Source organism: Miniopterus schreibersii, assembly GCF_964146895.1.
Source record: "Miniopterus schreibersii genome assembly, chromosome: 8".
NCBI classification, from domain to species: Eukaryota; Metazoa; Chordata; class Mammalia; order Chiroptera; family Miniopteridae; genus Miniopterus; species Miniopterus schreibersii.
Window position 1 is genome coordinate 57,076,806 of NC_138109.1, and position 14,625 is coordinate 57,091,430.

The following is a 14,625-nucleotide window of genomic DNA, read 5'->3' on the forward strand; positions in this document are numbered from 1 at the left end:
TAATCATAGTATATGAGAATAAAGACAGTTTTGTTTTATCCTTTCTGATCTATATGCCTTTTATTTATTTGTTTTATTTTTTGCCTTATTGTACAAAGCCTTTCATTACAATGTTTAATAGGAGTGGAGAGACTAGACATCCTTGCTTTGTTCCTGAGTTAGAGAAAAAGAATTAACTTTTCATCATTAAGTTTGTTAGGGGAGGGTTTTTTGTAGATTCTTCTTATCAGCTTAAGGAAGGTCACTTTTTCTCAAGTGGAGTGACATTTTTCCAAATTCTAAAACTGCTTGAGTTATGCCTTGGGTAAAGGGTGTCCAGAAAAGTTCTTTTCCTTAGGTCTTTAGCTTAAGATACAGGTTTTCTTGTTTTTCATCCTATTCCTGAGATCTTCTATTTCTCTCTGAAGTTGTTGGTTCTGACCTTGGAATCCTTCCTTTAGTAACTGGGCCTGTTCCTAAAAAGGGACAAATAAAAAAGAGTGAATAAAGTACAGCAGTAAGCAAATCTCTAACTTCTAGTTTCCACATGCATAGATTTTTATTGTTTTTTTAGTATTTAATTTCTTCTTGAAATTTTCTCTACTGTTAATTTTCATTATGCTCTCTCTTGGGCATCCTAGCTCCATGATTACTTTTCTTGAACCTCCTTTAGCTAAGAAAGATTTTGGCTTATACCTTCTGATATATTGATGAACTTAAATTACAAGTCTTGATCTTTTATCCCATTAATTCTATACAACCTTTTTGGGTAATCTTAATCATAGGTTTGTTTTCAAATCTTATCTGTGCATTATAGACTCTCTTATATACACACACACACACACACACATACACACAGAGACTCTTTTATATACACACACATAACAGAAGTAAAAAATTCTCAAAATCAAAGGAGGTGTCTGATTCTTAGGGCAGGGAATTTGATTTAAGCCTCCATAGCTTGGTGGCAAGGGTAGCAGAAAATAATATTGGAAATCAAGGCCCCAAATCGACCATACTGGATTTCTGCACATAACTCACTACAGAAACTGGGAGTAGGGCATAGAAAACAACCAGGAGTGGCAGACTAACAGAGATGTGAGAGCTAAGGAGTCTTTCTGCTCATAAAGGTTCTCGAGGAACTCATCATACCAAGTGTGACAGAAAAACAGTGATTATGGATTCCCCTAAGTGGTGAAGGTGGTTCAGATATATTACCAAGCTGTGTTACCCTATAAAAGTTAATATTTTCTGAACCTCTGTTTCTTCTCCTAAGTCTTAGGGAGACAGCAGTTCTTCATATAATATTAAACAAGAGATACAGATAAGACATTTTATAATCCCTAGCAGATGATAGCTGCCATTGATTGAAGAATATACTGATAAAGGACTGGATGTGATATAAATGCAAATAAAATTTTTTATAACCGGACATAGGCAGGCGTCAGGTCAGGCAGACAGACAGTATAAGTGGGCGAGAAAGGTCCTTCTGGGCTTCATGTTCTAACAGACACACTAACAGGTCAGGGAGAGTGGAGAGAAAACAGAAAAGGAGAAACCTCAAGGTGATGCAATTAAATACCTTAAGTTTAAGAGCGAGAGTCCTCTCTTGCTCTGCAATTAACTGGGCCCTCTCTTTCTCCATCTTCTCAGTCAGTTGTCTCACATGTTCCTGATAACTCTTTTCTTTCTCCTCCATCACCTGCTGATTCTCCTTCTGTATTTCCTGCAACATTTTTGCTGCAGCCTCTGCAGATTCAGTTTTCACACGTTGCACTGTCAGGGGGAAAGGAAGAAGAAAAATTCACGTGGATGACCACGTTGCTTTTTCCGAGTTGTAAACTTACCTGTCGTTGCTGCTGACTGCGCTGCCTTACTGAGAACTGACTTCAGCTAGTAAGAGTCATCTTTGCGCATCTTGCTCTTATTACGGGACCCCAGGTTCACCCAGCCAAGTTATTTAAACTTTTTTTTTTAATAAAGCTATTACATGCCGAAATGAACCTCTTATTTTGATAATTATTTCTGTAGATGATGCACAGAACAACACACTGGAATTAAATTCAGTCTCACTTCACCAGGGTTCTTTTGGTTTTCAATCTTCACCTGAGGATACTTTTCCCATTGCTTTTCAGAGAGAGTGGAAGGGGGGAGAGAGAGGGAAACATCGATGTGAGAGAGACACATCAACTGGTGGCCATCAGGGCAGGGATCAAGCCTGCAACCAAGGTATGTGCCCTTCACTGGAACTGAACCCAAGACCCTTCAGTCTGTAGGCTGATGCTCTAACCACTGACCAAACCCGCCAGGGCTATTTAAACTTTTAAAAGCTGTTGAGGCTATCTAGTCTCTAGACTCGCTCCTCACCTTCGATCTCCTTTTCCTTTTCCTTGAGAGTCTGGTCTGTCTGTAGAATTGCATCAGTCACAGACTCCTTGGACTTCAAGTATGTCTGAAGAACTTCTTCACTCTAGGACCCAGAGAAAATAGCATTAGTGACAGGAAATAGCCATGAGCGCTTATTCCTATCTGCCCGCCATATTTTCCTCTAGGAATTGCTTCTCTTGGCCCTGGTGTGTCTGCTGGTCAAAGTCCCTGTCACTCATTGGGCACATGCTCCAGGTTGGCCAAGCATGGCACCCTACAAAGCAGAATCCTCTGTATGAAATTGATATGCTTATAGATGGAGAGTCTCTGTTCTCTGAGTGAGGGCTCATACTTTTGGACATGTTGGTGCTGTAGTCCCGTATGGGGTGAGCTTGCTGGGGAATGAAGCCACTGTAGAGAGAGCAGATCCAAGGAAAGGAGGTGGAGGGTGAATGGAGGAAGGGAGGCGTGGCGTTGAGGGGAGCAACAGACATACAGACAGACAGATAAATGTTGGTTACCTGTATTCCCTTTCTGGGTTCCTGATAGTACTTTTCCTTCAGCTCTTTCATAACCTGGATGAAGAGACGGTATCCTCCTGGTTTAGAATAAACCCCCTGCTTTATATCTTCTTCTAAAGAACTGAAAATATCTTTAAGTAAAGCCGAGCAGCGATCCGATGATGCTTTCTTATTCTGTTTACAGAAGTCTTCTAGCCTTTTCTCTAGCTGGGCCTTTCATGTGAAAATAAGAAGTAAAAAGAGTAGAGAGAAAATGTTAGCTTGAGCTCAAGATTTTTGGAAAGGCTTCTCAAAAGATAGTCTGTGACCCCGATAAAAACTTATAGGCACCTCAGCAGGACCACATCCTCCTGATCCTGTCTTTCTACTGAAGTCCCTTTCTCATGGCAGAGATTGCTACCTTTACATTAGCATTCTCTACCCGTCTGCCAGTCATAGTGGGCCATGGCCTTTTACACTGCAGCTGCATTCTCCATCTGGGCCAAGGCGAGGACTGTGTTCTCCATGCAGGGCAGATCCCCACTGCTGATGGCATTGACATAGGTCAGCACTAGGGTTTCTAGTTTTACAAAAACACCTTCAGAAATAAACTTCTGCTTTTCAAATTGTACCAATGATCGCATATGGAATGAATGTGGCTCAATTTAAGCCTGCTCAAGATAACTAAGACTACATATTTCTTTGCTTTTGGCTATAATTGTCAATCAGTCTGATAACAGCAAACATGTAACTTGATTAGAAGCTCTGATTGTTACTTATATGCATTTAACTAAATTATAAGAAAGAGTATTAGTTTATGCAAGAAAGAAAAATGTTTCAAAACTTTAGGTCAATCATAATAAATTGCTTCTTCTTATAATAATAACAAATAGTGTTTTTAAAAATCATTTTAAAGTCTAGTAAGAATTCCTTCTCCCATAATAAACACCCATTTCATTTTCTAGGACTTTGCTTTATGAGACCCTAATCCATGTGAATGTGAGAGAAAAATTACCCCTAAGTCCTTTTGAAATAATTGGTCTACATCCTTAAAGGAATTTTTCATGAAGACTTCGATGGCCTCTTTCTCACTGGCCCTGTGCAGGTCCAGCAGCTCCTGGAGGGTTTCTGTGGGCAGCTGCACCTTCTCACCCATCTGCTGGTCATAGTGGTCAATGGCCTTTTGCACTGCAGCCGAGTTCTCTATCTGGGCCAAGGCCAGGACTGCATTCTCCATGCAGGGCAGATCCCCACTGCTGATGGCATTGACATAGGTCAGCACCAGGCTCTCCAGGCCTACAAATAGAGAACAAAAGATAAGTTTATTGTAGGTGGGGTGAGGAAGCAGTCTATTCTCTGTAAATCTGATGATGTCTTTCACCACTCATTTGGCTCACAGCATCTATGTCCTCAGCATCACCTTCTAGAAATGCAGACTCTCAGCCTCTGCCCCCAATCAACTGAATTAGATCTTCCTCTGGCAAGACCCTTGAGGGATATGGATACATAGCAAAGGGTGAGGACCTCTGTTCTGTATACCATAGACCTATGTTTATTGAGTGCATGTACTTTACTCCCAAGCACCATTAGGACAGGAAATGTAAATCTCTCATTTATGACTCTATCATCAGTTCTGGTCCTTGGTAAGCATTTGTAAAATCGATATTTGTTAAAAAGGAGTCCTCTACCCTGGCTGGGTGGCTCAGTTGGCTGGAGCGGCATCCCATGTACTAAAAGGTTGTGGGCTCAAATCCCCATCAGGACACATACCTAGGTTTCGGGTTCAAGCCCCTGTGGGGCGAGTGTGGGAAGCAACTGATCAATGTTCCTCTCTCTCTCTCTTTCTTCCTCTCTCTAAAATCAATGGAAAAATATATCCTTGGGTGAGGATTTAAAAAATTAAAAAATAAAAATAAATTTAAAAAAGGAGTCCTCCATTTTATTTATTCTAACAGAACACTGTCCAAGAGATCTTTCTGTGACGTTGGTCTTGTGCTCTATGTGCTGTCCAGTATTGCAGTCACTAGTCATGTGTAGGTATGGGCCCTTGAAATACAGCTGTGTAATCAGAAATTCTAATTTTCTTTCATTTTAATTAATCTACACTTAAGTTTAGATAACTACAATTTCTAATAGCTACCATATGGAATAGGACAGGTCCAGTTTAATTGGGCAAATTTCAGTGATAGAGCTTTTTTCTTTGTCCTTTCCTATCTTTGCTCACCCAAGAACTCTGACTAATAAAACCTATTAGAAATGTTGTGTCACGTAGAATGTACCACAGGAATTGCACTAGATTTGCATTTTTCAAAGCTGACACTAGGTGGACGTTCCACTTTCTTTTAGTCTTGACAGTGAAGATAAAGACCAAGAAGAGGACTCACGGGGCCCGTTGACCTGGATGCCCCCTGAAAGAGTTTTGACTTTGGAACTGCTAAAGATGTAGGAGCAGAAGTCTGCAGCTTGTTGCACAAATTCGGAGTCCAGCTCATCGTCGTGCATGGTCTCCAGTTCGCTTAGCTTCTTCCGGTGAGTGGGCCGGTCAAAGATAAAGCATTTCTTGTTCGGGAAGAACTTCCGGATGCAGAGTCGGGGCAGGTTAAAGTTTTTATCTTTATCAGTGGTACCTGGAGAAAGATTTTTTTTTAAAAAAGACTGCTTAATATAGGAGCTTGGAAACTTTCTGTAAAGGGCCAAACGGTAAATAGATTAGGCTTTGAGGGTCAGGTGGTCTCTTTTCCCAATTATTCAGTTCTGCTAGTATAACGTGAAAGCAGCCATAGGCAATCTACATAGCATTAGTCCAATAAAACCTATTTATAAGACAGCTGGCAGGCTGCTTGGGCCATCATTTGCCTGTGGACCATGGTTTGCCAACCCCTGGACTAGTGCACTGTTCATACTTTATTTTCTTTAAATAAATGCCCATCCGACTCCATGTTCTTTGGGCTAATTACAGCATCACAAACTCTAAGCAAGGAGAGAAAATCAATCTGATTATAGCACAGGGAAAGGAGAAAGAAAAAGAAACTTGGTCTTAGAACACGGAAGAAGACAATTCAAAATCAAATCTATTAATTCACATATTAAACAAGCATTAATTTTTAGAACTAGCCAGCTGAGATGAAGTAGAAAACTATACATATAAGAAAGCTAAATAGAAAAATAAAAAATGATGGTTTCTAGTGTCTTGTGATTCCCAATAATCAATTCTAAGTCTGCTTTACCATGCTTAAGTTTGAGTGAATTCTGCAGGTACTCGTCTGGTGAGATGGATTGTCCATCCACTTCCAACACTAGGGAGAAATCCCTCAGTGTCCACACAAAATCTGGAAAGAAGCTCACAAAGTCAGCTGAATCCTCAACATTATCTGCATCAGGTGAAGATTTTGCCCTTATTCGATCTGTCAGCTCTGTCACATAGCTGAGTAGCAAACTAAGGAAAACTGGTGTAAAAGAACAGTGCCCTTCGTCCCATGTTAGTCCCACGTATTCCCAACCTTTGCTTTGCCTTTGTTTCTAACCCGAGTGTCAATTCTTCAGTAGGTACATAGGATCTTTCTCCTGCCCTTGAATTATTTTTTATACATTCTGTTTTTGTGCATGATTAACCAGGATTCGCATTTAGGCAGCTGGTTTTTAAGTACAGGTCTCCCCTCTGATTTTGATGATGTTCTGGACTACAAAGAGGATACTGCAGTTGATCCATGGCCTGCTGGTTTATGGTCCCCATGCTATTGTACACAAAGGTGCTGCTCAGCAGTATTGCCAGGGCGAAGATCCAGGAGTCATTTTTGTTGTCACCCTGGAAATCAGAACACATTTGAGCCAGGATTATGATTTATTCTCATGGCACTTTCCAGATCAGCAGTAGTAAAAGGATGCTCATTTAATCAGAATTTTTTTTTTTTAGAGTAATGACTTACAGGAGGAAACCAAATCCAAATAAAAATGACTGTTAGTAGGACTTGGACTTTGAATAGTTTCCCGATTAGTATTTTTGGTTTACAGTGATTCTCACTAGGTCCTCTTATGATCATTTGCAGATCATTGCAAAACAAATAGTCAGGGTTGGTGGGTGTTCTAAAGCCTTAGATATAATTTTAATTTTCTCTATGTTTTTACAGAAAATTGACTTATATAAGAGTAATAATACTTATAGCTATTTTATGGAGCAATTATTCTGCACATAACATTTTCCATTCTTATTAAATATTCAAAACAATACTATGAGGCAAATACAGGTTGTTAAATCAGTTTTACAGATTAGAAAGCTGAGGTTAAAAGAGGTGAAGTAATTTGCTAAAGCCACTGTGTTAATGACAGAGTTTAAATTTAAACAACAGTTTAGTACTTCTGAACATTAATCCTTACCTGAAGTTGTCTGCAGGATAAGACTCAAGACTGACTTTGTTTGTACTACCTTTATGCATCTGGATTAACTGGCTTAACTTATAGCCTATTGTTAATAATTAGAATACTATCTACTGATCTCTATGCTCTTCTAGGATTCTGCCTTATGAATATTTTCCTGACCCCTGATTGCAAAACTTGGTCTCGTAGCACATGAACAAAAATGAAAAAAACATTATGGTTGAGCGCAAGCTCTTATTTGAATTAAAATTAGTGTAGCGAATATCCAGAAATGAGCAGATTGAATCCCCAAATTGAATCTTCAGTACTTGCCTTCTCTACATCTCCCAGGCCTTCAGTGTCAAGGAGAACTAGGATGTGTTTTGGTTTCTTGGGATGAGGCACACACCACATCCAGATTCCCTTGGTGTGAGACTGTACTGTGGAGCCCAGAGAGAAGCCTGCAGGGGGAGAGGAGATAGAGGGAGTGGGATTTTAACAGCAGATGTGTCTGGAAATTGAGATAAATTTAACTTAATCAAGGTAAGGAGAGAGAACCAAAACCATAACCAGTATTAATTTTACAGAGAAACGGAAATTTGAATATCTGATACATGAAAACATTCAGTACCTTTTTATGGTAAAAATAGTCAACAAACTAGAACTAGAAGGAAACTAACTAAACATAATAAAGGCCGTATATGAAAAACCTTCAGCCAACTTCACACTCCATGGTGAAAGACAGAAAGCTTTCCTTCTACAAAAATTAACCAAAATAGTTCAAAGACCTACATGTAAGAGCTAAAACTATAAAACTCCTAGAAGAAAACATAGGAAAACTTCATGATATTGGATTTGGCAATGATTTCTTGGATATGACACCAAAAGCATAAACAACAAGAGAAAAATAGATAAGTTGGACTTCAAAATTAAAACTTTTGTGGATCAAAGGATACTATCAACAGAGGGAAATATTTCTTAGTTAAGGGATTGATATCCAGAATATATAAAGAAGTCCTACAATGCAACCCCAGAAAACAAACAACCCAGTTAAAAAATAAGCAAAGAACTTGAACAGACATTTCCTTAAAGAAAATATACAAATAACAAATAAACACATAAAAAGATGATTAACATCACTAGCAATTATGGAAATACAAGTCAAAACCACAGTGAGATACTATTTCACAGTCATTAGGATGACCCCTATCAAAAACCAAAATAACAGATGTTGGGGAGAAGGTGGAGAAATTAGAATCCTGTGCATTTCTGGGAGAAATATAAAATGCTACAGTTGCTGTGGAAAATGATATGGTAATTCTTTAAAAATTAAATAGAATTCTAGGAAAGGAATAAAAATGTATGCTTTTAAAAGGGGAAATTAAGGCAAAGTGGGAAGGGACAGTGAGTTGAACTCTTTCGGATCCTGGTAAAGATAAGAGGATAATTGTAGATTAAAAGTTAGCTTTCAGTATTCCTCCCTCTCTCTAACTTTCCTTGCAACACCATACTCATGCTGGGAGTGTGGGTGGACAGAGGGATCTGGCAAAGCTTTGCTGGTGCCCCCCTTACCTCTTGTTTTCCCAGCCAGCTTGTTCATCAGGTAAGATTTGCCTGTGCGGTAGAGGCCCACAATGGCCACCACCACAACAGGCTGTGTAATGGCAGACAGGATCTTCAGAGCTTCTGGATTAACCACTAGTCGCTCTTTATTGTTCTCAATGAGGCACACGGGACCTGGCATGTCCATGGTGTCACCTTATCTGCAAGTGAGGAGATAGGATGAATTTGAATTTCACCAGGTTATTTTTCATTCAGAAGGTGGAGTCATAAAGTTCCCCAACATGGACAGAAAGTTTTGTGTCAACAGTGAAATAGATGAGGGGAATCTATATTATTTTAGAAAGTTACAGAAGTGCAATAGAAATAGCCCATTAAAAAAATATTGGTTTGACAATGACATCAACATTTAACCACTTTCATAAACAAAATCTTTAATTTACCATGGAAAACTTTCTTTTTATATTCTCATTAAAATTTTTAAAACAGACATCAAATGTAAAATAGAATAGGGTTGAGAGGGTATTTTACATCCTGGCTATATGTAAGAAATTCGATATTCATTTATTCATTAATTCTGCTATGAATAATGACTTCTGTGAATAAATGTTTCATCTTTTGATGTATGCCCTTTGGACAATTTTCACAGATTTTAAATGTCTTTTTTTCTACCAGTTGTATTCATTTTGCTAAAATGAGGGTTCACAGAACTGTTTACACTGCTGTTTCGAAAGCAGAACCAGTATAACTTATGCTTGCAAATCTGATAAAAACGTATGGCTGTATGAAATATGACTAGGGACCCACCCAAAGCCTTGGTATGGGCTTGCGTTAGCAAGGGTCCCTGATGACTTCAACTTCATTGGCTTCCCAATAAATACGCCTCCAACTAAAGAATGTTGCTAAGAACCATGTTTGTGTATATATGTGTGTGGTGTAAGGGAACAAAAGACTATGAAATATGGATTAAAAGATCAGGAGAGCTAGGGAGGAAACGGTTCAAAGAAAATATATTTTCAGCCGTACACTTCTAGGCTTTCTGTTTCATTCCGTTTTTCCATTTGGTAGAGGGGAAGGAGAAGCAGGAAGAAGATGGGATGGGGAAAGGGAGAGGGAGGGGAAAAGGGAGAGGGGGAGGGAGGGAGGGGAGAAGGGGGAGGAGGCAGGGGGAGGAAAAGCTGAACAGAGAGAGAACTGCCTGAGAAGCAGGTGATGCTAAAGCTCCAGCCAAGCCAAGGAACTCAGAGGCAGTTTCCAGGAAGCAAGAACAAAGCCGCTTGAAAGCGTAGAGAAATCAGGAAAAGAAACTGTTGGCTTTAGCGGCGAACCACTGTAGATTCAAGGACAAAACTTTTTAGTAAAGTAGCGGGGCCAAATTCTGCTTGTAAGGGGTAAGAAAGAAGCTGGCACTAAGAAATCGGATCTCATGAACCTGGGCTATTTTTTAGTTTAGTTTATTTTTTAAATTTTTTAGTTTTCAATTGCAGTTGACATTCAATATTTTATTAGTTTTGGATGTACCACATAGGGGTTATGTTCTGGCCACCAAGCAGAAGAATATACCTAAGGAACTAACAGTAAAGGTAGAACAAGATCCCCACTGTACAGGACAAGCCCTGACAAGCTAGCCCAATAATTACCGCCCCCCCCCAGTTCCCATAGAAAGAACAAACCAGTCACGCTCAGGCCAAGCATAACCCCATTACTCATCGTAACACATTGTGTTTAAATCGCCCCTTTTGTGTTGCTAAAGGTCCCCCTTGTTTCCTGTACCAAAAGCTGACAGCCTGACAAATTCTTGGAAACCCCTTTACTGCAGCGCCTCTGTGGTTACTGGGTATAAAATGAGGGAAGAACTGAGGGTCGGGGCTGCAGGTCGGCTCTCACGTGGGTGAGATGCTGCAACTGTAGCCGCTGGCAGCTAATAAAGGCTCCAAAATTCAAACACAAACTCTGGTGGTCGCCTGTCGCAGGTCCCCCCAGAACAGTTACACATTTACGCAACTTAAGAAGTGATGCCTTTGGTCCGTCTAGTACCCACCTGGCAGCATGCATAATTATTACAATATTATTGACTGTATGCCCTAAGCTGTACTTGACATCCGTGACTGTTTTGTGCCTGCCGAGCTGTACTCCTCAGTCCCTTCTCCTTTTCACCCAGCCCCATCCTTCCTCCCCTCCGGCATACAGACCCTGCGCTACTGCTAAGCGAAGAAATCTACTTTGAAGCAAAGTTCACATGTATGATGAAAAAGTATGGTGTTTTCCTGAATCTTCAGCTTTTACGCTGGCTTTCAGGTTTTTCTTTCTTCGTTTTCAACAGTGACAGGCGGCTATTTACATTGCAGCTCATTTTCTATTCTTTCTTTCTCATGAAAATAACGTATTTGCAGCCCTTTCAGTGCCTCGGCTGGAGGGAGGTCAGAATTGAACAAGTTGCATGAGACAGTGGTAGTTTAACTGTGTCTGCGGCCAACGCAGACAAGGTTGGCAAAGAAAGAGAATCCTAAGGCATTTCAAACTCTTAGTTTAGCCCCGTTCTGCTGCTACCTAACTTCTCGCAAGCACAGTAGTGACACTTAGGGATGCGCTGCCGCTTGATATCACCAGGATTTCTCCTAACCCCATGTCCCGCACTGGGCTCAGCTGCAACCTGTCTTTAGGCTGGTTGTTCTTTAGAAAATGCACTGACCCTTATAAATCCCTTGCCAACCGTGCCCCAGCTCTGATAAGAAAATCAAGCTCTTACCTGTTGTTTTCTCCTCCTCAGTTTAGGTTGGAGTGGTTTCTGTTCTGTTCCACTGAGTGATTGGACTTTTATATCACCCTTAGGATGCAGGAGGCACTCGGGAGTTCCTAAATACCCTTTCATTAGAAGCAAAGGAGTTACGGTAACGTGAAACTGAAAGCACTGAGAAAAAGGCAATGGCGCAACAACCATAAAAGGAATTTCTGAAAGCTGTGCAAATGGATTTCACAAAATATCTCAGCTAGTTCAATTTCACAAAAGCTCCACCCCTGGTGAGTAAGCAGGGTAAGGTGTATCCCTGGGAAGGGCAGGCCACCAGTATTTCTCATCCCCTCCGGCACTGAGTTGTAGAAGTTAAATTCCTCGAGGCTGAGGCTCCAAACCTCCACCCAGCCCCTGATGCTAGCGGGCTGAGATCACCAGGCCTGATTACCCTCCCTCTGGCTCATTTGTAGGGTGGAGTTTCCAAGCTGGGAGAGCCAAGTGGAGAAGACCAGAGGCTATACCACCCCAGCCCAGCAGAGGAGCAGTGGCTCAGAGATTTTTGTTCAGGGAGAGAAGCAGTCCATAAACACGGAGATCTCTGAAGTTTTCCCCCAAAGAACTGATTTTATTTGAAACAGAGTGTGGGGACAGGAAGAAACTTTATTGCTTGCAGATTGATTTTACAAAAAAATACAAAAGGAGGTCTTTAGGCAGGAACCAAGTGACCCCAGATGATACTACAAATCCATAAAGAAAAACAAAGAGAACCAGTAAGGGAATTATGTAGTTATAAAGGACAGTATAAATGCAGATTTCTTCTTTCTTCTCTTAACTGGTTTAAAATTCAGTTGTGTACAACAATATGTATATAATTGCATCGCAGGGCCTATAACATACATAAATGTAATATATTTAGCAATAACAGAATAAACGAGGTAAGTGGACACAAAGCCTATTGAAATAAAGACATGACACCTGATGTTAACTTGAACTCATAGGAATAAAGAGAACCTGAAATTATAAGTGAGAAAGTTAATGTAAGAAGCCCTACAAATTTATTCTTTCTCCTTCAGCTTCTTTAACAGACATAATGACTATCAAAATATATTGTTGAAATTGTTACCTATAGGTATAATTTGTAATATATATGTAAAAATAATAGCACTAAAAGGGGTAAGAAGGAATAGAGTTACAGGAGTAACAGTTCTGCCTCACTGGAATTACTTTAGCATAAATTTGAGGTATATTCTTTTTTTTTAATTTTTTATTGAATTTATTAGTGTGACATTGGTTAATAAAATTACATAGGTGTCAAGTGTACAATTCTCTAATACATCATCTGTATATTGTATTGTGTTTTTACCACTCAAAGTCAAGTCTCTGTCCATCATCATTTATCCCCCCTTTACTCTCTTCTGCCTCCCCAAGTCCCTCTTTTTCCTCTGGTCATCACCGTACTATTGCCTGGGTCTGTGAGGGTTCTTCTTCTTTTTTGCTTAATCCCTGCCCCTTTCTCACCCAGCTCCCCCACCCCCAACTCCCTTCCCCTGTACAGACCTGGAGAGTATTATGCTAAGTGAGATAAACCAGTCAGAAAAAGACAAATACCATGTGATTTCACTTATATGTGGAATCTAATGAGCAAAATAAACTAACAAACAAAATAGAAACAGACTCATAAATAAAGAGAACAGACTGAGGTTACCCTGGAGCACCATCAAGAAAACAACAGATCTCAAATTAAAATCCTTTCCCCTTAGGACACTGACAAAATAAGAGCAAACTAAATCCAAAGCAAGCAGAAGGGAAAGAAAAAAAGATTTCTGTAAATGAATGTTGTGATATTAATGAAATAAATAGAAAGATAAAGAGGAAAAAAATCAGTGCAAGCAAAAGCTGGTTCTTTAAAAAGATCAGCCAAATTGACAAGCTTTTAGCTAAAATGACCAAGAAAAAAAGAAGGGAGACTCCAATTACTAAAATCAGGAATGAAAGAGGGGACATTAGTATTTACATTAGAGAAATAAAAAGGATTATAAGGCAATACTATAAAAAACTGTATACCATCCAGCCGTGTGTGGCTCAGTGGTAGAGCATTGACCTAGGATCCAGGAGATCAGGATTCGATTCCTGGTCAAGGCACATGCCCAGGTTTCGGGCTGCAGCCGATCAGTGACTCTCTCATCATTGATGTTTCTATCTCTCTCTCTCCCTCTCCCTTCCTCTCTCTGAAATCAATAAAGATATATTAAAAACAAACAAACAAACAAAAAAAAACCTGTATACCAATGAATTAGATTAAAAAAATAGACAAATTCCTAGAAAGATACAAACTACTGAAACTGTCTCAAGAAGAAATAGCTCATCTGAATAGACTTATAACAAGTAAAGAGATTGAAAACTACCACCAAGAAAAGCTTAGGCCCAAACAACTTTACTGGTGATTTCTACCAAACATTTAAAGACGAATTAATACCCATTCCTCACAAACTTGGCCAAAAATAGAAAAGGAAATTTACCCCAATTCCCTTAATGTTATTTTTTCACATTACTTTCTCTCTCTGTCTGAACTATTTGAGAGTTAGTAACAGACATAATGCCTCACTATATATCGCCTTTAAAAATTACCTGGAAGAGAGACTACAGCTTCTCCATCTCCTCCTTCCAGTTGCGTAGTCTACTTGGTTTCTATATTGGCCATCTGCTGATGTCCATATAGACAGTCGTCTGTTTGATTGTGTTGAAGCACATGTTTGTGCTGGACAAGTTGTTTTTCTCACAGAACTTCATGAGCTGTTTTTCTGCTTCATTTCTGACCCCCAGTCCCAATATTTGATTCTGCTTTATTTCCTACTTTTGCATTCTAGTCACTGATTGCTATCAGCATGTCTTGTTCTGATGTGTGGTTACTTGCATAAAATCATTCAATTTCATTTTATTCAGTTCATTAAAATGAAAGTAGAGAGAGAGGGAAAAAAAGAACAGGAAAACATAGCAGTGGTTTACCACTATCTTCTGCTGTGCAGTGTGTGGGTCCAAACCCCACATGTGTTGGGTCCCTGGTGTCACAATCACCAAACACCTACTAAATATAAGCTCTGCTGTGGTTCTAAGTTTTTTATAGGTGTTATT

The 14,625-nt window shown here is 39.7% G+C and overlaps 1 protein-coding gene across 1 annotated transcript; it reads right to left on the reverse strand.

Moving 5' to 3' along the window:
* Positions 1-37: 37 nt before the first annotated feature.
* Positions 38-14,390, reverse strand: LOC308560477 (guanylate-binding protein 1-like). Its single transcript, XM_081144393.1, has 12 exons — positions 14,122-14,390; positions 11,509-11,624; positions 8,772-8,962; positions 7,533-7,660; positions 6,542-6,651; positions 6,074-6,270; positions 5,231-5,473; positions 3,862-4,142; positions 2,868-3,080; positions 2,347-2,449; positions 1,562-1,755; positions 38-455 (listed from the first exon to the last, which is right to left on the reverse strand). The coding sequence occupies exons 3-12, from the start codon at positions 8,947-8,949 to the stop codon at positions 342-344; spliced, it is 1,761 nt and encodes a 586-aa protein (XP_081000519.1). The 5' UTR covers positions 8,950-8,962; positions 11,509-11,624; positions 14,122-14,390; the 3' UTR covers positions 38-341.
* Positions 14,391-14,625: the final 235 nt, after the last annotated feature.

Coding starts and splice junctions, on each gene's coding strand:
- LOC308560477 (XM_081144393.1), bottom strand. CDS start 8,949: ATGGACATGCCAGGTCCCGTGTGCCTCATTGAGAACAATAAAGAGCGA. Junction 6,271..6,541: donor CAGGCCATGGATCAACTGCA/GTATCCTCTTTG, acceptor TTTGCTACTCAG/CTATGTGACAGAGCTGACAG. Junction 456..1,561: donor CTCTCGCTCTTAAACTTAAG/GTATTTAATTGC, acceptor GTCCCTTTTTAG/GAACAGGCCCAGTTACTAAA.